Source organism: Myotis daubentonii, chromosome 5 (assembly GCF_963259705.1).
Source record: "Myotis daubentonii chromosome 5, mMyoDau2.1, whole genome shotgun sequence".
In the NCBI taxonomy this organism is placed as follows: domain Eukaryota; kingdom Metazoa; phylum Chordata; class Mammalia; order Chiroptera; family Vespertilionidae; genus Myotis; species Myotis daubentonii.
This window is the reverse complement of record NC_081844.1, coordinates 89336037-89359776: the sequence shown is the minus strand read 5'-3', so window position 1 is coordinate 89359776 and position 23740 is coordinate 89336037. Positions and strand designations below refer to the sequence as shown.

The 23740-nt window shown below is 42.3% G+C and overlaps 1 protein-coding gene across 7 annotated transcripts in view; it reads right to left on the bottom strand.

The window, feature by feature from the left end:
• Positions 1-589: 589 nt before the first annotated feature.
• Positions 590-23740, bottom strand: part of FBXO38 (F-box protein 38) — a 57080-nt gene continuing 33929 nt past the window's right edge. For 3 of the 7 annotated variants that reach the window (XM_059698811.1, XM_059698808.1, XM_059698809.1), the window contains 10 exons: positions 20425-20544; positions 17929-18108; positions 15702-16436; positions 9753-9853; positions 9440-9542; positions 4898-5064; positions 3497-3642; positions 2777-2880; positions 2182-2295; positions 590-1428 (listed from right to left, as the gene is read on the bottom strand). In XM_059698811.1, the coding sequence (XP_059554794.1) occupies positions 1250-1428; positions 2182-2295; positions 2777-2880; positions 3497-3642; positions 4898-5064; positions 9440-9542; positions 9753-9853; positions 15702-16436; positions 17929-18108; positions 20425-20544 (1949 nt within the window). In that variant the 3' untranslated portion in view covers positions 590-1249. The other 4 variants (XM_059698810.1, XM_059698812.1, XM_059698815.1 and 1 more) reach the window with 4 other exon arrangements.

The window sequence follows — 23740 nt, the reverse complement described above, 5'->3', positions numbered from 1 at the left end:
GATGAGGTTTATCACAAGACCTGGAAATCACACAGCACACTTGGGGCCACATGGCAAGTCCAAGGGTGGAAAGAGCAAGGGGCTGGGGTTCTGCTTTAATTGGGCTGGAGGGTGGGGGCCCAGGGTTTCAAGGGCTCATTCTTTATGGTGAATTTAAGAGCAGGAATATACAGTGTGGGAAGACAAAAATCAAGTAGCCCAAATGGTCAGTTCCTGGTCAACCAAGATCTCAAAAACAAAGGCAGTTCAGAGGGGGGATGCGGCCTGGCTCCTAGACCGCATCCCGTTCAGCCATCTTTGAGATGGATGTCTCTGTAGTCAGGGCTTACACTGCGGGAACGTGTTGGGCTAAGATTTTACCAGAGGCTGACATCACCAGGGGACAGGAATGTTTTAGCTCCATTATAACCTTACGGGACCACCAGTGCATACGTGGCTCCCTGGGACTGGAACATCATTATACAGTACGTGATTCCGTGAAAAGTTTCTAAGATTTCTCCCCCACACCTCCAGTTTAAAGCACATTCCTTCTCTGCATGGTATTTGCTATTCTTCTTGACAAAGAGGGAGTCAGGTCCAAGGCAAGAGAAAAGTTTTTAGCAAACTTTTATTTTTATATTCAAGATAAAGCATGTACACAATTGAATGTGGAAATAAATAACTAGAAATGCTTTGGAAACTTTCCCATTGCTCTCTCAAAACTGAGTTGTTTTATAAACTCATGAGTCTTTTTACTTGATTTTAAGAAATATGGCAACTATAATACCAAGAAAGAAAAAACACAATTTTGTACAGAAACATGTAGCCACCTCTGACTATAGGGTTTCAGCTTAATAGTAGCACAAAAAAAGCACACAAGACACAAAGACTCTTCAACAGATTTACTCAAACTGCTTCGCTCGAGAAGAAAAGGCACAGATTTAAGGGGGTGACAATGATTATGAAGAATATAGTAAATGGAGGCTCAGCCAGTGACTTTATAAACTAAGTCAAGAAAATGAACTCCTTCCAATGATCTGCCTTCATTAAAATGAACTTTTAAATTAAACTGTATAAACATATGATATACAGTTGGTACTCGGGAAGTGTCTTTGTATAGCTCCTTATGTACAAATCTTTGTATACAACTTCAGTGTTCCTTATACATTTCCTGTAACACACTGAGCCGCAGTCCCGAGTCCCTGGGGCCTCTCTGGCAGCTGTACGGCCCCTGGCTCTGCCAAAACAGCAGGGAAATAGGAGGGACCAGTCAAATGTAGTCATCTTCAACCGGCTCTCCATTGACATCACAGTAGTGAATAAAAATTGCCACCACTCGCTGAAACACCCCCTTCTTCATCTGACGCATCTCTGAAATTTCTTCTCCGATTGTCTCCATACAGATGTCTGCTGACAGCTGCCCTTTCCTTCGAGGAGCATAGATGGTGCCTTGGAAATTAGAAAGAAAAGGGGAAACGTATTATTATCAGATGCATTTGGAAAGCCGCTTGATTAAGCTGGTCCATGAGATGTGCCTCTATACGGTCATGCACTGCCATTGAGAAAGGTACAGCTCATGGACTGGGTCCCCTTCAGCTTAGTTACATGCCCCATTTGATGCTAAGGCAGCACACATGATTAAAGGCCGGGGTGGAAATGCCCCAGAGACACTAAGTCAGTCACAGACATACATGGAGCTTTTAAAACCCATTTACTCATAAATTAGTTTTTTAAAACATCCTGCAAGTAGATATTCTAGTGTGCTAACAACCAGAACTTCATTCAAAATGTCCTTCAAGCCCCTCTTCCCCCTCCTGAACATTTCCATCTAAATCCTAAGTTCCTACATGCTACCTAACAAGGAGCTGCTCATAAGTAGCAAAAGAATAGTCAGTGTGACTGGAACACATTTGAAATAATATAAGTGACAATAAGGAGTAACAACATTATAAACAGGAAATTAAAAAAATCTAGATAGAAAAATCTGTCTGAAGGAATCCTTCCCACCAACCTTCAGAGATCCCTCGTAAGATTATTTATTGCTGGGAGAGAACCAAGCAATAACACAACACAAATTAAAACATTCACATAGGAAGTGAGTTAACAGCCACACTGCTCCCAACTCTCAAACGATATGTAAGTATCTAACACAGCAGGACACGCTCAAACCAGCGAACACAAATCAAGTCAGGTCATAATTACTTTCTTCATCATCTTCGAAATCATATCTGGCGAAGCTGTTGGGTTCTGCTGCCCGTAGTGATCTCAACCAGGGGAAGTCAGAAATCATGGAATACGGAGCGCCATCCACAACCCCTGGAAGGAGACAGATGAACAGTGCTATTGCTGCGGAGGCAACGACAGGGCAACACGCAGCATTCTGTAGGCAGAACGTCAATGTGCTTTTGTCCCTTTTTCGTGGCTGAAAAAGCACTGGACCAGTTCTGGTTTGCTCCTACTTGGTCATGGGATCTTGCTCACCCTTGGCTTTCATTACGCCTCAGTATTTTTCTCTCTATATGTATAAAATAAAGAAGTTGAAACAGGTGCCCTCAAGTCACTTCCAACTCTCAAACTATAGCAAGTTTCAATTTTCTTCTACTCTTCGTTTGGACACAGTTTCTGATTACTTTCGGGATGGTAAAGACTCAGTCTGGGAGAGAGCTTTTACCTGGATCCTGCTACCTGCAGACATTCAAAGCCTCCATCACTCTGCCTCACTGTAAGGATCCCATCCCTACCTTCGCTAAGGCGTGTCTCTCCGTCCGGTTAGCCTCCCAGCCATTTACCTGCTCACCTTCTAAAGTGTAGATGTCTCGGCCCCAGGGGTACTTGGGGTACTTCTTCAAGTCATCTTCAGTTCGTGTGGCCTCGGGGAAGAATTCATACTTAATGAGCTCTCTAGAGGCAACAAGAAAAGTCAAACAAACATTATAAAACTGGAAATAATGTTGAGGTGTGGGGTACAAAGGAACTGTCAAAACTGTGCCAGGCCTAGATTCTAATGAATATCTCAGAAATGAAATATTAAATACCTAACGGAAGAAGGACACACTCAAACTAGAGAATACGTATCTAGTCAGGTCAGAAGAACTTTCTTCACTATCTTCAAAATCCTATCAGGTAAAGAAACCATTCTCCAATCAAATATCTTGTGTGTGGTGCTTAATGTTTATATATCAAAAAGTCTAATTTTCTGATGATGTAAAACATTAGTTTTAAGATTTTTAATCTGACCTTTTTTTCCATGCCCTAGGGTTAAAGAAATGAAGTCAAATGTTCACGTACAGTCTGTTCTTGGAATTTTTCTTTACATTTGAAAATAAAAAACTGCAGATACACATGTATGCTTTTTAGTGTAAGTCCTCATTCCCTCAGTTTCTCACATTACATTTCATGCTCGGCGCCTTAAAAGCCCCATGAGATCATTTAAAATAAAGAATAAGTAGGACTTGTTTCCATGGCCCTCGCTCGCAAGAGGAACGACTGAAGAGGCTGGGGGCCACGGGTTACTTACTGATTGATGTTTGCTATGGTGTCCATCCAGCTGCGAATGCGCACCTTGTTCCGCACATTGGGAGGGTTACTGAACTCATGGATGATACAGATGTGGTAGGGGTAGGGGCCACTGAACAGCTTCTGCTCCAACGTCAGCGTGTCCACCTATGTAAGGAGCAGAGCGCACTGTGGGCCCAGGAACAGAATTCCTGAGAACCCTACCTCCTAGAGCTTGGACAATCTTTCCTGGGACCTGCATTTTAAAATCTTTGGCTGATTTGAAAATCAAATATCACATTCAGCCCTGAACATAGCTTGCCATGCTGGGGGTGAGGCTTAGCAAATTCTTCTGTCCTGCAAGCTCAGCGACTTACATTTCTCTGTTAAATAAATGCCTATTAAACAGAGCATCCAGTATTAGGTAACCGATCCCAGGAACCCACATCTGAGTATGTCCTCCACAGGCTCAAGTATTGATTGCATCGTAGACTGAGTGTGCAGTACCAGATGCCCTATTCAAACTGGCTGTGGCCTAGTCCAGCTGCCTGCCCCCTCGCAGCCTGTGCTCACACTGCTTTCTTCTCATGGAACGCCTCTTCCTCACCTCTCCTTATGAAATCCCACTCTGCCATCTCAGTGACATTCACGCCTACCTCCTTCTCAGAAAGACTTCAGGGAAGTGTCTTTTTCAGGCCCAGAATATTAGAGACACTCAACAAGCGGTTTGTTTGTTCAAATCTCTCTTCTGGGGCCAGACTCTGACACTGACTGTAAAGACTGTTTAATGATTCCTTTCAGCTTTCTTTACGCATTGAGCACAGTCTTACATATAATGCTCACTTTATTTTTTGTTTTATTGAGAGATAACTGACACACATCACTGTATAAATTTCAGGCACACAGCATGTTGGCTTGGTTTATGAATATTATGAAATGATTACCCCAATAGGTTCAGCTAACATCCATAATTTCATACAGACACAATAAAAAGTTTACTCTTCATAATAATGAAAATAATGATTGCTACTACATGCCAGCAACTGCTCAGCACTTCACACGTCTAAATTAACCATCACAAGAATTAGGTTTTTATTCTACTTTTACAGATGGAACTAAGACAGAAGTTAAGTAATCAGCTACAAGTCAGTGAACCAGGATTTGACTCAGACAGTCTGAAAACAGTCTTGTTGAGTAATAACTGCCCTCATCACAGAACTTGCTAAAAATCCACAAAACTCTAGCAGAGAAGCATGAATGAAGATCGGCAAAGTCTCTTAGCTAGGTTAAAAGAACTCGGTAGAATCTAAAGAAGCATCAGTGTGGGTTAAGCATATGAACATGCCAAATCCACAAAGGTTGAAGACGAAGAAAAAATATCACTGCAATACATGTGTCATCAAAAAGGGGCTGAGCTTGGTACCTGCTGCATTGGGCGTAGGTATATGATGCGGTTTCTCTCAGGAGGAATCCGTAGTATCTGGTCTAGTACCTGATCCATGTTCAGTTTCTTGCACTGTGCATAGTCAAATCGGTTTACAAGTGGTGCATTTTCTACTTTTAAATGCTTCAGTACCCTGCACCTGGTAGCTACAAAATGAAAACAATGGTAAGTTCTACAAATAATTTATGCAAAGTAATAGAGCAATGTATAGCCTACTTGGAATCATCTTTGGAGGATTGGCCAACTTCCTTAGCATAAAATACCAGAGATGTAATAAACATCTTTAACAACGGTCACGTAATGTCACAAAGTACAACTGACAGTTATCACAATGATCTGAAAATGTGATTCCATCCTGTTTAAAAGAAGGTGGTCACCCATATATATGCTAGGGATGTTAAGGTACCTTTTCCTATCCAAGAGTTTATTACTGGCAAGGAATCTTAAGACCCATAGAATGAGTTGCCTAAACATAGGAATTATTCAGGAAACATTTACAGAAAAGAATGATGGGATATTAAATTCTAAAATATTATGGGTAATGATCAAATAAACCTGGAATAATTGACATATATTACCTTACAGTCACCCACAGAAAATGAGAAGAGTTGATTTTAACTCCCACCGCAGGTATAAAAGCAGAACCTTAAAAGACCAGCAATATTTGTATATGTTGGTCTGAAGCTGGACAGGCCAATGTGGTTGCCACTAGCCACCGGCAGCTATTTAAATTTAAATGAATTAAAATGAACAACTCAGTTCCTCCAGCACTAGCCAGAGTTCAAGTGTTCAACCGTCACATGTGGCTGGTGGCTACCATATCCAACAGTACAGGAATAAAATAGTATGCCACATTGAAAAACAAATCTCTTTCCTTTTTCCAATCTTAAATTTCAATCTGTTCCATTTTATCCCAGATTTAAACCTGGTCCAACTCAAGAGAAAATACTATAAAACTATAAGACTGATATGCCTGATCTTAACTCGTTAAGGGCATCTTCTGTATCGCCTTTGACCAAAATGCCATCATTGTCCCGAGCAATCTGGCCCTGTAATGAACTTGATGTTTGAACAATGAGCAAGTCTCCAGCCTTTCAGACTTGTTTCCTCCTTCTGTGACATGGCAGGAGACAGGAAAGGAGGAAAGACAGAAAGAGGACTAGATGGTGATAAGGGTTCAATGGTCCTCTGCTGTAAACCCAGAGGGCTAGGTTGGTTCTAATCTCACTTAGTCATCTCAGCCCCCCATAACTTAGCTGGTGTCTAGGGACTGAGCTACTTATCTAAGGTCCTCTGTCCCAGGAGCTGAAGAACTATTTGGTTTAAGGGCAAAAAGCTGAGTCTGAAAGTCATGTGATCCATCATCAAGTTCACAAAAGATACAGGGAAAGTCAAGTGCAGAGAAAACCAGTCAGATTCTCAGAGCACTCACAGTAGAAAAAGGAATGAGAAGTCAACCCCAGAGGAGGGTTGAGAGGTAGATTCTCAGACCTCAGAGGGCAAAGCTGCAAGCACTGCCGTCTTAAACTAGGCTGGGTTCCCCTGCTGTTATGATCTTCTGAGCTTTTAAAGAGCTCCTGTTCTACTTTAGGAAGACACTACAATCCTATCTAATAAAAGAGAAACATGGTAATTGGCGTAAGACCGATACCCTTTTCATTGGCTAATCAGCGAGATATGCAAATTAACTGTCAGCCAAGATGGCGCCGGCAGCCAGGCAGCTTGAAACTAACATGAGGCTTGGTTGCCCCAGTGACGGAGGAAACCAACGTTCCCCGCCTGCCGCTGCCTCTGAGCAGGCAGTTTAAGAAACTCTGTAACAAATACGCCCAACTTCAGCCAGCAGATTCGCAACATTGTAAGCAAAGGCCAGAAACCTACTTTCAGCCGGAGGCCTAAGAGCTGGAGCCAAGCCTCAAGCTAAAGCTGGCCCAGAATTAAAAAAAAAAAAAAGGAAAAAAGGAGCGTTTGGGAGTTCAGTCACCCCCAGCCTGAAAACAGCCCTCAGCCCCTCACCCAGACTGGCCAGGCACCCCAGTGGGGACCCCTACCCTGATCCAGGACACCCTTCAGGGCAAACCAGCCGGCCCCACCCGTGCACCAGGCCTCTACCCTATATAGTAAAAGGGTAATATGCCTCCTGGCACCGGGATCAGCGTGACAGGGGGCAGCACCCAAACCCCCTGATCGCCCTGCGGCTCTTTGTGTGACAGGGGGCGGGGCCACAACCTCCCTATCCACCCTGCTCTGTGCCTGATACGGGGGAGCTCCCCCCCCCCACGGGCCCTGCTCTGTGTGTGACGGGGTAGAGCCATAACCTCCCCATCAGCCCTGCCCTGAGTGTGAGAGTGGCGGCGCCCCAACCCCCTGATCTGCCCTGCTTTGTGGGTGATAGAGGGCAGCACCCCAACCCCCTGACGGGCCCTGCTCTGTGCGTGACAGGGTACAGAGCCCCAACCCCCCTGATGGGCCCTGCTCTGTGTGTGACAGGGGGTTGCTCCACAACCTCCCCATCGACCCTGCCTTGAGTGTGACAGGGGGCGGCGCCCCAACTCCCCAATCAGCCCTGCTCTGAGCCCGACCAGGGGCTGCACCTAGGGATTGGGCCTGCCCTCTGCCACCCGGGAGCAGGCCTAAGCCAGCAGGTCGTTATCTCCCGAGGGGTCCCAGACTGCTAGAGGGCACAGGCCAGGCTGAGGGACCCCCCCTCCCCCCCCCGAGTGCACAAATTTTTGTGCACCGGGCCTCTAGTAGATTATAATTTACTAGAGGCCCAGTGCACGAAATCCATGCGCTCGGGATGGGGGAGGGGGGTGTCCCTCAGCCTGGCCCTCTCGCAGTCCAGGAGCCCTCGGGGGATATCTGACTGCCACGGAGGGGAGGCGGGAGAGACTCCCGCCACCACTGCTGTGCTCATCAGCTGTGAGCTTGGCTTCTGGCTGAGCAGCACTCCCCATGTGGGAGCGCACTGACCATCAGGGGGCAGCTCCTGCATTGAGCACCTGCCCCGTGGTGGTCAGTGCACATCATAGTGACCGGTCGTTCAGCCATCGGGCCGAAACTGGCTCTCCGACATCCCCCGAAGGGTTCTGGATTGCGAGAGGGTGAAGGCCAGGCCGAGGGACCCCACTGGTGCACGATCAGGGCTGGGGAGGGACGTGGGAGGTTGGCCAGCCAGGGAGGGACCTCGGGAGGGCTCAGGGTATGTCTGGCCCATCTCACTCAGTCAGTCCCGATCGGCTGGACCCCAGCAGCAACCTCACCTACTGGTCAGAGCATCTGCTCCCTGGTAGTCAGTGCACATCATAGCAACTGGTCATCCGTCTGCCCCCTGGTGGTCAGTGCATGTCAGAGCGAGCAATTGAGCAACCTTAGCATATCATTAAGCATATTACGCTTTGATTGGTTGAATGGCTGACCAGATGACAGGACACTTAGCATATTAGCCTTTTATTATATAGGATTAGATGTTTCAGGACCTTATTGGTTGGAACAGAGAAAAGTACCACCTCTTAAGGGTGAAATGAACCTAGGGTTCTCAGGTCTGGTGTTTTCTAGAATTCAAGAGAGTGGTTAAGTGTTTAAATGTTTTATTTCTCCTTTCTAAGATTCTCCTAGTTTATGACAAAATGTTTGGTAACAAGAAATGATTTTCTTGTTCTGTTTACTACCAGTATTACAGAAGAAGTGCAAAAAAAAGAAAGCCCCTAATTATTTTCTTTGCAATACTAATATAATAGAAATTAACATTTATTAGGCTTTTACTAGAGGTCAGACCCTCTACTGTATGTGCATATGTTATGTACATATACATACCCACATATCAATTACTACATTTAACCTTCATAAGTGCTTTATAAGGTAAGCATAATCATGCATACTTTACAGACTGGAAAAAAAAAAAAACCCACAGAGAATATATAACTGTCCCATGGCAAGATACGAGTCAGATCCTCACAATTTTACATGGATAGCTATCAAAAATATAATTTTGAGTGGAATGAAAAAGTAAACAGATCATGTAAAGGACATATTATGTACCTAGAATTTTAAAAGCTCACACAAAATAATACCCTACTATTTGTTCAGAGATAAACATGTATACAAGCAAATACATAGAAGGATATATATTAAATACACAGCCATAGATGGAGGGAGCCGATGGGATTGGCAAAGAGGGGCAGGGCACATGGAACTACAAAGAAAAGCGGGGCTTGGAATAATGATAATAGGCCATGAACTGAGGTTAGGCTTAATCATGTCAACCAACTCCAGAGCAGTGAGGCACTTAACGGCCCAGTTACCGCTTCCCCCAAAACATCTGCACGCAAAACATGTCCAACATCACAAAGATAGCAAATGGCAGAGACAGGCCCCTCACAAGTACTACTGAGTAATTATCTGAGAACTACAGAAGGAGGACAGAATTAGATATAACCCAACATAATGATTCCTTTATGAGTCCTTAATTCTTTAAACTCCTGCATGATGCTCTTGTATGACATGGGCCCAAATACATACCATGGATGAACATCATCTTGGGACAGTCTTTTAGCACCAGATCTGTGATTCCACAGTTGGTCATAGTGACTCCAACAAGATTTTTGGACTTTAACACAAGGACCTATAGAGGAGAGAATTTTTTAAGTCAGATGTCTTTTTCTGTACTTTCTTTGGAAAACTTAAATGTTTTCACTGGCACAAGTGAGAAGCCGTTGTTACCAATTTCTTCTACTTAGAGTAAAACAAAAAGTATACAAAGATGGAAACTTCAGTTCCTTTACATTATTCAGGACCCTGGCTGGCCTGAAAGGTAGGGGAGGCTTTTCTTCACCTGCACATGGTCATCCTCAATCACAGGATCGCTGGTGCTGGTGGACTTATCTGCTGTCCGCTTCCGCTTCACAGTATGCCGTGGCTTTGTTTTAGCGACCTCTAAAAAAGCAAGAGGAACATGGTCCCAATGGGATACAGTCAGACCACTACTTCCAACTGACTGTTCCCAAACAAGATCGCCCCCCATTACCTCAAACACAGGATCCTTTTCATCCCTGGGGCACTCTGACAATCTAAGGAACGTTCCCATCTCTAGTCACTCAAGCCATCTGAAATAGTATTGGTGAATTAAACTCACCAGTTTCCTGCTAAACACTGTAAGTTCTCGACTACTGATTAATACATGCATTTCAATGCCTGACATTTAGAGTGATGCTTTGTCTCCACCTGTTCAGTTTTATTCCATACTATTATCCAATCACCTCCCATTGCCAATGCCTCTGACACCATTAATCATTCTAGCTCCTTCTCCCAGAACAACTTTCCAGACTTCACTTTTGAAAATACTACCCATCCCTGAAAATACCATCTCAAATGCTACCTGCTCTTTCAAATCACCTGGATTCCCAAACATTATATAGGGTTCTGTAATTCCCTGTATACCTGTTTTGTTTCTCCATTTAAACTAAAAGCTCTTTAAAGGCAACATTACTGTCTTATTTCATTTTTGTATCAATGTCAGCTATTAGCAATGAGCTAAAATGAACATTTATTGAATGAATGGCACTCAGCATTCATTGAATGAATGAATGCATTAGAGCAGCAGTCACCAACCAGTGGTCCGCAGACCACCGGTGGTCCGTGAGGTCCGAAAGGTTGGCAACCGCTGCATTAGAGATACGTTAAGTGAGATTAATAATAATAATAGCAAATATTTACTGAGCACCTACTCTGTGTCAGGCACTTTTCTAAGGGTTTCTTACAACAGCCTTTTGAGAGAGATTTATTATTCTTATTTTACAAATCAAGAAACTGAGACACGGGAAGCTTGTGAAGGTGTAACTGGTAGAACCAGGAACAAAACTCAGGCAATCACTATGTTAGAAAACTTGTAATCCTTTATCTCCCAAACCCTAGTTGGTAAGGCACTAACTCAGTGGTCGGCAAACTGCGGCTTGGCTAACCACGGCTCACGAGCCACATGCGGCTCTTTGGCCCTTTGAGTGTGGCGCCTCCAAAAAATATCATGTGCGGGCACACACGTACAGTGTGACTGAAACTTTGTGGCCCATGCGCAGAAGTCGGTATTTTGTGGAAGAGCCACACTCAAGGGGCCAAAGAGCCGCATGTGGCTTATGAGCCGCGGTTTGCTGACCACGGCCCTAACTCATTTGATAGTATTGTTACAAAACATTTTGCTTAATTTGCAAAGTAAATATGATCTTAAATATAAGTTCTAAATTCATCTCTAAAACTAAAGCACATATATATTCTAAACAAGACATGGAAAGTCAGTCCTGGTTTTTGATAGTCATTCTGTAGCAAAGGAGACGCAGATAAAGTAAGATTGAGCTTCACAAATGAAATCCTATCATATTGCTTTCACACACCACTTCTAGACTACAACACTCCACTTGGTAATTCTTCAGCTTCAGACATGAAAGATTACTAAGAAAGATAGGCAAACAAGGTGCCAATTCCCAAAGGCATGGGGTTAGATGGGACCTCTAAAGAGTTAGTTCCACTGTGTGTTTTTGACATACCAGAACCTTTCCTCCACCATCTGAAAACTTTGTGAAATTTTACCATGCAAAACAACTGAAATCAGCTGCTTTGGATGAAGCTTAAAAGGGAACCCAAGAGTTCTTTCTACCCATCAAACTTCCTAAAATGACCCTGAACCCAAGCAAAGCCCAGGGGTTCTGGAAAAACATAAAAACTCTTGATCTAGGCAACCCAGTGAAGGCCGCTTTCCACAGTATTCCTGCAGGAACTTTGTGCAAAATCTAATTATCTTCATTAACAAGGCATCTTCTAAAGTCAGCATAATTCACGTAACAGACAAAATTCACACACTTGTTACAACCAATAATAGGTCCTGGTTCCCTCTCCCCAAACCACAAAAATGAAAGGGAACAAACACACAAAAGCACGTCTGTTTCCATTCCTTTGTGACAGTGTTCAGAACAGAATTTTCTATTAGCATTCTCCTTTCACAATCCAATTTTCAACTCTCACGTTCCTGGATCGCTCTCTCCCCTCCCCTTTAATTCATCAGAATATGTGGTTCAAAGTTAAATTTCCTGCTCTCCAGAGTGCCCACATTGGCTGTTTGTTTTCTAAGAAAAGTTATAAGACGAAATCACACTTTATATATCGATAACCTTGAAAAACAAAGGCTTCCCAATGTAAAAGGAAAACAGAGTTCACCCTGTTATTTTCTTACACCACCTTCTTTGTGTAGGGACAACTGTTAGTGATTTCATACATACATCACAGCGATTTTCAACCTTACTCATCTTATGACACATACAAACTAATATCTAAAATTCTGCAGCACACCAAAAATATATTTTTTTCTGACTTGACAAAAAAAAAAAGGTATAATTCTGATTCATTCACAGTAGAACACTAGATGGCTACTGTGTTGGTCGTTGTCATTTTTAATTTGACAATCTTAGGAAAAGAGGTCAGTGTCCCTATTTAAATAGGTATTGCTTATTTTAAAAATTCTTGCAGCACACCGGTTAAAAATCGCTGATCCACCAGCACCAACATACCTCAAATGATGGTTCCTACCACTGATTAAGTTCACAATTATTCACTGAGCCCCATTATTCTAGAAGCTGGGCATATGCTAGCAAACAAGCAGACATTGTCCTTGCCCTCATAGAGCTCAAAGTCTATTGGAAAGGCAGTAAAACACGAATTACAACATAGTGTAGCTAACATTAGGTTAGAAGGTGCTACAGAAACACAACTGGTTTGCTAAAGCAAACCAATCCAGTGTTAGGTGTCAAGGAAAAAAATTAGTATTTTATGAGACTCATACCATATCAATCCTAAATGTTATTCTTTGACAATCCAATTAGTTATTTTTGTGATATTTATTTTACAAAGTATTATACAATGAGGATAAAAAAAACTTACAGGCATTTATTATCAAAATAGGAATTCACAAGACAAATAACTATATTAGCTTCTAACATGGTTTTAATACTATATAAGGCCATAAATTGAAAACTAAGTAAAAAACTCAAATGTTTTCTTTAAAGTAATTTTTTAAAAATCCAAAACACTCAATCAAGTTTGTTCCTTTATGAGTTGGATTTTTCTCCTTAAAACTTTTAAAGCATGATGGCTGATAGATATAAAAAACATGCTAGAGTAAAAATAAGATGAAAGCCATCCAAATAATTTGTTCTTCTTTCCAAAAGATCTGGATAGTATTAAAAGCAGCACTTTGACATATCTCCAGAAAACTGTCATTGAAAGTAAATAATCAACCAAAGGACTTGTATGCATGCATATAAGCATAACCAATGGACACAGGCAGTAGGGGGGTGAGGGCATACGCTGGGGGGTAGGAGCATCTGGGGAGAGATCAAAGGAGGCATATATAATACTTTCAACAATAAAGAACTTAAATTTAAAAAAAATGAAAGTAAATGGACATTTGTATTGTGTGTAAAAAATATTAGAAAATAATTAACCTAGCCCTAACTGGTTTGGCTCAGTGGATAGAGCATCAGCCTGCGGACTGAAGGATCCCAGGTTCGATTCTGGTCAAGGGCATGTACCTTGGTTGCAGGCTCGATTCCCAGTGGGGGTTGTGCAGGAGGCAGCTGATCGATGTTTCTCTCTTAACTCTCTATCCCTCTCCCTTCCTCTCTGTAAAAATCAATAAATTATATTTAGAAAAAAAAAGAAAAAGAAAATAACTAACCTACTATTTACACATCAGCTACATACATGAGAAGTTATCTCAAATAAAAAAACAACACGATAACAAATGTAATTTACTTAAAAAAGTAAAAAGCGCTGTAAGAAACCTTTTTTAAAAAAAATTCTTGGGAATTATTTAACCTAAGAAAAGGTTCTAGTCACAAAACAAGTCAGAAGGAAATAGTAAGAGGGATAGCAGAACACACACACACACACACACACACACAAAAAGAAGCAATGCCCCCTATCTCCCTACGGTTAATATAAATGATCTATGTTAAAAACAAAAATAAAACAAACCAAAACTCCCAAAACAGTAACAACTATAAAATTTTACCTATAAGACAAAATAGGAGACAAAGTAATAGTTTCCAAATAGGAAGGCTCAGTGCTGCAAAAATTACAATAATCTTTTCAATCAATGTAATAGAATTCCAAACAAAAACAAGATTTGCTTTTAGAGCTTGACAAAGTTATTTTAAAATACAACTCTAAAAAGTAAATGATAAAATATGACCAGTCAAAGAAATTTTGACAAAGAATAATGAAAGAGGATAGAGCAATGGAATAGAATCGAATGCCCAGAGATAAACTTAAGTGTATCAAAGGTACGAGATAAAAGAGCATTTCAAAATAATGACATGAGAATGGATGTCAATAAATAGTACTGACACAACTTGGTGACAATTTGAAATAAAATATCAAGTTAGTTCCCACAGATTAAAATAAAGAATTAAAATAATAAACAAATAAATGAATAAACAAATACAGAGATGTGAACAATTATTTGAAACAGTTGTAGGAAAGGCCTTCCATAGCATAAAAACAAAGGGAAAAAACCATAAAAGTAAACACATAGATCTGACTTTACAAATGAAAAAAAGCTAACAACGAAAGTGTCCTAATGGGGAGTTTCTGTGTATGAGCACAGAATTTCCATTTGGGATGATGAAAAGTTCAGATGGATGCTGGTGATGGTTGCACAACAATATGAACGTGCTTAATGCCAATGAACTGCATACTTCAAAAAGGTTAAAATGGTAAATTCCATTATGCATAAAAAATATCATAAAAGCATTTAAAATTCAAGCCAGTCATCATGACAGAACTAGTTTTTGCAAAGCATAATGAAATCTTCAAGCAAAACTCATATATGTTTTAATATGAGTTTATGCTACTATGAGAATTAGCACATAATTAAGTTCTCATATTTATCTTATAAAAGTTTATTTTTGTTAGTTTAATTCCACATGATGCAATCAGGTCTACTTAGTATATAAAAAAACATCAACTCTATGCCTTGGGGGGATTGTAAGATTTTGAAATTGAGGGAAACTTGGATAAAATTAAAATATATTATTATTTATTGATAGGTACATATGACTTAATAAAGACAGAGATAACTTAAAGATAAAGTCTGATATAAATAGAATTATGACTAAGCAATGTGCTCACCCCACCCAACTCAATTCCTTAGTATTCACATTATAAGTATTAATGGAATTATATACATTTATGTTTGAGTATAACTTTACCAAAATAATCCTCAGCTAAACTACTTACCTGCTTATATCCTGGCAAATGTAACTAGAAACAAAACTACACTTCAGAAAACATTACTGGGTAACTACAGAGGCAGGTGTAGGGGTATATCCATACATGCTCCCACAGCCCCAGCCACTTCAGGTCCTTACCTTCTGGCTAAGGTTCAAAACGTCACCCACAGTGAGACTTCCCTAGTGTGTGGGGTGGCAGTAGGGTTTATCCATTGGGGCTTACACATCAGAATCAGTGTTGTGTTTAGGGTCAATATACACAGTAATACTTTTTTCTTAGAAACAACTTCCTGAGTTTTCCTGTGTTGGAAGCTTTACAAGCTGTTTTACACACCCTTCCCTCCCCCAATCACTGCTGAAAATTAGCTCAAAATCTGTAGGATCACAGAACACCAACACAGAATTCAGTTTGCCTCACTGGATATATGTAGGAAAACGTATGGAATGAGCTAATGCCCTTCTCCAGTCCTAACCTGCAGGTGCTAGTCCTGGCAGCATTGTCATACCTGACTCAGATACCAGCGGTACATGGGAGAGTCTGCTCCTGGCCCTTGTTAGGGGCCTCCGAGGGTAGTCTTCATTAGACTGCACGTCACAGCTCTCAGGCTGGGAGCTCCCCCTCCTGTCCTCACCTGTAGCCCCAGAGCCACTCCCATTAGTCCTCTCATCATGTGCTGGGCCTGAAGACCCCCCTTGTGGCAGAGTCCTAAAGGAAAAGGCGGATCTCGTACCATCCGGGCCATTCACAACACAGGCTCGGCTGGTTGAAGGACGTTCCTCATCAGAACACCTGCTAGTTCTCCTTTGGGATTCCTGGGGCCTGTGACAGCAGCATCTGGGGCAGACAGAGCTCTCTGCATCTCCCTCCTCCATGGCCTCAGAGTCCTCTGACCCAGCGGGGGAGCAGACACACTGCCTGGACACATCCACTTCTGTAGGGCTAGGCTCGGAAGAGCCGCTGCTGTTCACCGTCCTTACACAGTCAGGGCTTTGAGAAGCAGTGCTGAGTGAGCTGGAGTTTCCCACTGTGCTGGCGGCGGTGCTGCTGCAGCTGGGATACACATCCTTGTTTTTTTTCTTTTCAGGAATATCCCTAGCTGCTTTCATATCGGCTTTGATCTGCTCACTGGTGACCTGACAGCCTTTCTCACAGCTGCTTTCCTCGAGGGGAAACTGCTTCGATTGGCCCATCTGATGGGAGTTGTACCTCTTTCGAAGTGGAGTCTTGCCTTTTCCACTTACTGCTTACAGAAAAAGAAGAATGGCCCAAGGAAAAGAAAAGATTTCAGTACAAATTCTGGACAAAAGGCAAGAATAAATTTGGAACAGGAAACAATGCACACTAATTTTCCTAAAGTATAATGGTGACCATATCACTCAGTTACTCAAAAATTCTCTATGGCTTCCTAGTGCTTTCTAGGTTTATACTCCTCAGCTCAGCCTTCAAGGCTCAGTATGATCTGATTTCATACTTACATTCTATTCTTCTCCCCTCAGCATACATCCTATACCCCAGCCCAAACTTTTCCCCAACTATACCCCTGCCTTACTCCCTCGGGGCCTTTGTTCTCACCAATTCTTCAGCCTTGGACCTCTGTTCAATCTGTTCTGCACCCCCACCCCCAAAACCACTGTAATACATTCCCTGTGGTATTATTATACATGTTTCTGACCTGACACTTCAACCAGACTAGAGGTTCCCCAGAGAGATTATGCCTTACTCATCTCTATCCCTCATGGCATCTAACACAGTTCCTGGGGCACAGTAAGGCTCAATGAATATATAAAGGATACGTAAACAAATCATGTTTTATCAGGCTGGCAGAAGATCTAGTTTCTACATTCAGAAACTGAACTTTCTAGGAGACATAAGTTAACCAGCTGGTCACACTACTCCTAATTTCCGTTTCCATTAAAGCTCCTTTCAACCACAGTGTAAAGATATCTGAATTTCTTAAAAGGCATAAAATGAGAATTGTGTGATTAGTCAATGGTGAGTAAATTTCCCCAGTCTCAAGAACTGAGCTTTCTGTACACAGAAGTGTATATATAGTTCAGGTTTTGTGTTAAATGTATAATGAACTAAGCATTCAAACATATAAAGGTGAGAGTACCCAAGAAAAAATGAGTGGAGAATTTTTAAAACCTCATCCTTTGCTGAAAGTGGTAAGCATATGGTCCTGAGAAACAAGAGGGAAGGAAAGACAAGGAAGTACGAACCTAAAAGTTAAGAGAATTATAGTTTTCTGGTGAAGCAAATGGCAGAAGGCTGTGGACCAGATTTGAAAAGAGGCAGGGGTTATAGGAACATACCCAAAAGGACTCCCCAAGCACCAAACCAGCCACCAGCATTCACTAAGCACAGCTGGACAGGTTATGAGCTGGGGAATGTCCGTGTGCTCATTCCTCTGGATGGCTCATTGACTAAGCCCTCTCTAACCCCTAACCCCCTGACAACTCCACTTCCTAAAAGCCTTAGGAGTCACAGTCCTCATGTCTTCTCTTCCCGGAGCCTCAACTCCACAATATTTTTGTTGTGCTCCACTCGCCCTAGATAGCACACCCCGATTCCACTCTCACTTGGGCTACTGCCTTTCCTGCTCCTGTCACATTTCGTAAGGAGATGTGAACTGCGCCACAAACCATGGTGGGACATCTGACATAAATAAAGGTCATGTGTGTCGGTTCTCATGACTCTCACCTAGTAGGTCGGGGCACAACAAAATCTCTCACCTGACAATTCCCTGGACTGCTCTGACTCTCTCTTTTTTTCTTCCCGCTCAGAGGAGCGCCGAGAGCCGTTCTTAGGAATCCAGACTTCTTGGAGCTCTAGACTATCTTCCTCATCATCACTCTCTGAATCATGGACAGTAACTGGGGCTGGTTTTACTACACGCTGAAGCCCGCTGGGTCCTAAAACAAAAGCACAGGAGTAAGTTATTTTTTGCCCAAGAAAAGCTCTCATTCTAAGTACTGTTTCCAGGAACCTGGGCTCACACACATGCTTTGGTTCTATGGAGCCTCCCTTATCACTCATTTTAATGGAATATACACTTGGATGAGATACTGTGAAAGCACTTTAACTCTAAAGCATTATATAAACATTAAGTATGATTAACATGTCAACAAACTTTATACATTTCTAAAGACAAATTAAAACAGATTATATGGCCTCTCCCTACAGGATCTTCACTATTTGAAAATGTCACATAAGTCGCTCTGGCTAGTGTTTCCCAATGGTTACAATATCGGCCCATATACCAAAGGGTTTTGGATTCGATTCCTGATCAAGGGCACTTACCTGGGTTTCAGGTTCACTCCGACCCCCAACTGGGGTACATGCGGGAGTTAACCAGTCAATGTGTCTCTCTCAGCATTGATGTTTCTCTCTCTTTCTTCCCCTCCCTCCTCCCCTCTCTCCCTATCTCTATGAAAAGCAATGGGAAAAATATCCTCAGGTAAGAATTAACAAAAAAAAGAAAAAAAAGAAAAGGAAAAGTCACATAAATCATGCTAATATAATCAAAATAAGAGTCATGATAATCATCTTTCAACTAGGCTGTTTTTCCAATTTTGCAAATGTACAAAGAAGGCAAAGGAAATGAAGATGAACCTCAGACATCTATGGGACTCTCTGCATTCTTTAACAGAATGTAGATCTCATTGGATGCACCTAAAGGCTAGATGCACCATTACAGTTTGGTTGAATATTTATAGGAATGTAAAAAATGTTTGATCTGCTTGGCACTACACACAGTAAACCAGAGCCAATTTTCTCTGGAGAGTGACTGATTTTCGCTCCATCAATAAAATGTAAGCTCCAAGGAACCTGGCCTATCTTTTTCTTGTTAACATTGTGCAATTCCTGGCAAAGAATAGGTACTCAATATTAGTTAAGTGACTGCATCTATAAGACACTTAAAACAGTGTACACATATTTTCAACTCAAAGACAAGGTAGCCTTCCAATAGATCAGGAGTGAAATAATTTTAGATCTAATCTCAATTCTGTCCCTTGCTCACTGGCTGAGTGGTCACAGACAAAAACTTTCAAACTTGTGAAAGAATATTAGTTTCCCTACTGCATAATGAAGGGTGGTATTAAATCATCTTTAGGGGCCTTTGACTATAGCCTGCCATAAGTCAACCAGAGCAAAAGTATCTATTTACTAAACCAGGTCAACTCTCCACTGCTTCCCCTCAACACCAAAATGAAGGGAGAGGAGAAGCAAAATATTTAGTCAGGTCATTTATTTTCCCACTAACAATTTGAGTGCTTTCTTTCTCTGTGTGTGTGCGCGCGCGCACGCGCGCACACACACACACACACACACACACACACACACACACACGGTATATGCCAATAAAGTTATCGTCACAGTCACAAAAAATTAAGAGCAAACTTTAGTAAAATATATATAAAAATAGTGAGGAGGACACAAATATAATATAGTCCTCAATAATAAATAGCATATAACATATCATTAGCTATAATCAACACTAATAAAAGAGAAAAATGGTAATTGGCGTACGAGCTGCCCTTTTCATTGGCTAATCAGGGCTATATGCAAATTAACTGCCAACTAAGATTGGCAGTTAACTGCCAACAAGATGGCGGTTAATTTGCATATGTAGGCACAATGCAGGGGGGCGAAAGGGAGAGCAGGAAGAAGCCCCCTGCCACTGACAGTGATCAGAAACCCAGGGGGGAGCTAAGAGCTGGGGGGCAGGGCAAAGGCGGCCCTGGGGCCGCCTTTGCCCTGCCCCCCAGCCATGATCGGAGAATCAGGTGCCTTTTCCGCCCTGGCCAGTGAGGGCAGGAAGTAGGGGTGGAGCCAGCGAAGGGAGCTGGGCACGGTCGAAGCTGGCATTCCCAGGATCTAGGGTCCCCTTGCCTGGGCCTAAAGCGAAGCCCACGATCGTGGGGCCGCTGCAGCTGCGGGTCCCCGCTGCCTGGGCCGGACGCCTAGGCCAGAGGCGACAGGCCTGGGCAAGGGGCCGATCCTGCGATTGGAGGGTGATGGGGGTCAACGCCTGAGGGCTCCCAGTATGTGAGAGGGGGCAGGCTGGGCTGAGGGACACTCCCCCACACACACACCCAGTGCACGAATTTCGTGCACCGGGCCCCTAGTGTAAAAAAATAAAAAAAAAATTAACCATTCTTAGTGTTTTACTTCATTAGTCAGGCCCTAGTTTTCACAACCATGACTGTGGGAAGTCACATGGTTACCTGCTTGTTCCTCATCAACATCCACAGGAAGAACTGCCTGACTGTGAGCTGGAGTCTCATGTCCACTCTCAGCCATCACCTCTCCATCTTCTTGCACCATGTCTTCCATCTCATTCAATGCTTAAATAAAAATAAACCAAGTCAAACCAGGAAAAGGTCTAAGAAAACCACAAAGGCAGCCCAAACAGGGCACCCCTGAGAAATGAACACCCCCCCCCCTGATTATTAGGCCCATTTTGGAGAAATATTATAAAATTGTGCTTCACTATATTAACATTAACAGAGGTGGCCAACTGTTCTGTAGGAGAGGAGGGATCACTTTGTGGAGAAAGCCCATCACTGTAAGATGAAAGCAGGGACAAAGGCACACAGCTGAGAGAAAACACCATTTTCATTCCTGAAGATGCTATCAGAGATGGCTGTACCAGGCAACTGTTTGTCTCCCTTTAAGCTATTTGCTTTAAGATAGGAAGAGCCACCTACTGGAAGACCTTAGGATCATCTTATAAGCAATTAGTTTCATAGTACCTGCCAGCTAATCCAGGATGTTCTGGGTAGGCAAGCTCAAATTGTTTTTCCTTTCCTACTCCCTAGAGGCTCTGGTATCATTTTTGGCTAATGTGTGGCAAGGATTACTAACAAATACACTAAGTACATTATTGACATTTTAATAGTATTCAAATGTTTAATTTACAACGAAGTCTTCACTAGTTACTAGTGCCTATCTATATATAAAAAAGCCTAAGCAACTGAACAGCCGGTCGACTGGTTGCTATGATGCTCACTGACCACCAGGGGACAGACGCTCAACGCACAGGATCGGGCTCCCTCCTGTCTGGATCAGGCCTGCAGGGATTGGTCCAAAATTGGCTATCTGACATTCCCCGATTGCAAGAGGGTGCATGCAGGCCAGGTCGAGGGACCCCACTGGTGCAGGATTTCGTGCACCGGGCCTCTAGTCAATAAAAAAAAAATGTGTACTTTTATATTTTTTCCAGAGGATAAGCACAGTGAACAATTTGATTGCTAAGCTTCAATCAGTTTACTATAAGTACTAAAGTTTCAGTCAGTTTACCAGTCTTAAGATAAATGGTCACTTTTCCAAGAGGACCCTAAGTAAAAATTGCTGGCTTTGCTAGCTTTTTAAAATTAAATCCAAATCCCTCAATTCAGTATTCAGGGCACTCAATCCAGTACCCCCTGATAAGCCTGTGCCTTATCTCAGTTTGAGTCAAGATAATACCAACACTATCCTACACCTTTACAGCTCAGGCTCAACTCAGAGGACAGCAGACGTCCACCTTGTTCACCACTATATCCTCAATGCTTAAGGATGTTCAATAACTACTGCTGAGAAATCAACCACCCAACCATTTGAGTTAGATGAAAAAAAAACCGAGAGAATCCAGTTCCTGAAAGAATCTCCTTAAAGAGACAAGCCAACTTAATGCAAGCTGATGAAGCTAAATACAACAGGGTAATAGAGAGTGGATGGCTTTGCTTAATTCTGGGGTTGGTCCAAAACTCATTAGAGGCCCATGTGTAAAAAGTTTTAAAATTCTACAGTAAGCCCTAGCTGGTTTGGCTCAGCAGATAGAGTGTTGCAGACTGAAGGGTCCCAGGTTTGATTCTAGTCAAGGGCGCATGGCAGGTTGTGGGCTCGATCCCCAGTGGGGGGGCATGCAGGAGGCAGCCGATCAATGATTCTCTCTCATCATTGATGTTTCTATCTCTCTCTCCCTCTCCCTTCCTCTCTGAAATCAATAAAAATATATATAAAAAAAATTCTACATTAAGGAAAGTAAACATGTTAATCCAAATTTTAATCTAACTTTACAAATAACGCTAAATTTGCACCTAGAGTGGAAGCATCAATATTAGTCATGTCAACTAATTCTCACTGATCCTTTTTAATTTTGAATCTTTGTGGCACTTTTTTTTTTTTTAATTGCTTGGCCTTTCACAGCACAAGATCACAAGATCTCTGGTTTAACAAGACTGTACCTCAAGTATTTGGTTTGTGTGTAAGTGCCACACAAACTAAAAGCTTAAGTTTCTATGTTTGTAGATTTGAGTTCCATTGTTCTCTCTTAAATCAAACACAGTGTTCTTGCACATTTTGATCCCTGCTACACCAATAAGTGATTCACAATGGAAGGCATTCTCCATTATGCACTGAGAAACATACGGCCAAGTAACTTTCCAGTGGAGTCTAGAATCTGTCCAGTAAATTAACTCCAACCACAACGGGGTTCAGAGCAGCAGTTCTCAACCTCTGGGTCACGACCCCTTTGGGGGTCGAATGACCCTTTCACAGGGGTCGCCTAAGACCATCAGAAAACACATATATAATTACATATTGTTTTTGTGATTAATCACTATGCTTTCATTATGTTCAATTTGTAACAATGAAGTTGGGGGTCACCACAACATGAGGAGCTGTATTAAAGGGCCGCGGCATCAGGAAGGTTGAGAGCCACTGGTTCAGAGGGTTTGTGTGGTTCTGTACTGCAGCTGCTGTCAGTTTCCCATGGATGGTCTATGTTCTAAGTCCAAATCCTTATGGTGCCAGTGACCAGTATGATGACACTCAAGGACAAGGCAAAAGAGATAATACCTAACCTCACCTCACTCCCTCTCCTTAGCCCCCTAGTACCTTCTGCTCTGTACTTTTATTTGGGGGGGGGGTGTTTAGGGGGGGTGGCGGCAGATATTTAGCTGTAGATTTGAAATGTCTAAGAGTACTCAAGAGAAAATAAAACGGATAAAGTCAGATATAACTGCAATATTTAAAAAAGTACAAAGATGCCCTAACCGGTTTGGCTCAGTGGATAGAGCGTCATACTGCGGACTCAAGGGTCCCAGGTTCGATTCCAGTCAAGGGCATGTACCTTGGTTGCGGGCACATCCCCAGTAGGGGGTGTGCAAGAGGCAGCTGATCGATGTTTCTCTCTCATTGATGTTTCTAACTCTCTATCCCTCTCCCTTCCTCTCTGTAAAAAATCAATAAAATATATTTTTTAAAAACAGTAGAAAGATCAAAGCTGGCACAAAACGTTTAGAATTCATTAGTTGGTATAGAAGCCATGAGACTGAATGAGCTCATGCAGAAAAAAATGTTTAGTGAGATCAAGAAGAAATGTGGAATAGAGCAAATGGTGCAAGGAAAGGAAACTGAGCAGGCATGTCCAATGAAATAGGAGGAAAACCAGGAAAATGGTTTCAGAGATGACAAGAGAAGAAAGTATCTCAGGAAGGTAGAAGTGGGCAACAATGACAAATGCTGCTGAGATGTCAACTAAGATGAAAGTGGAGA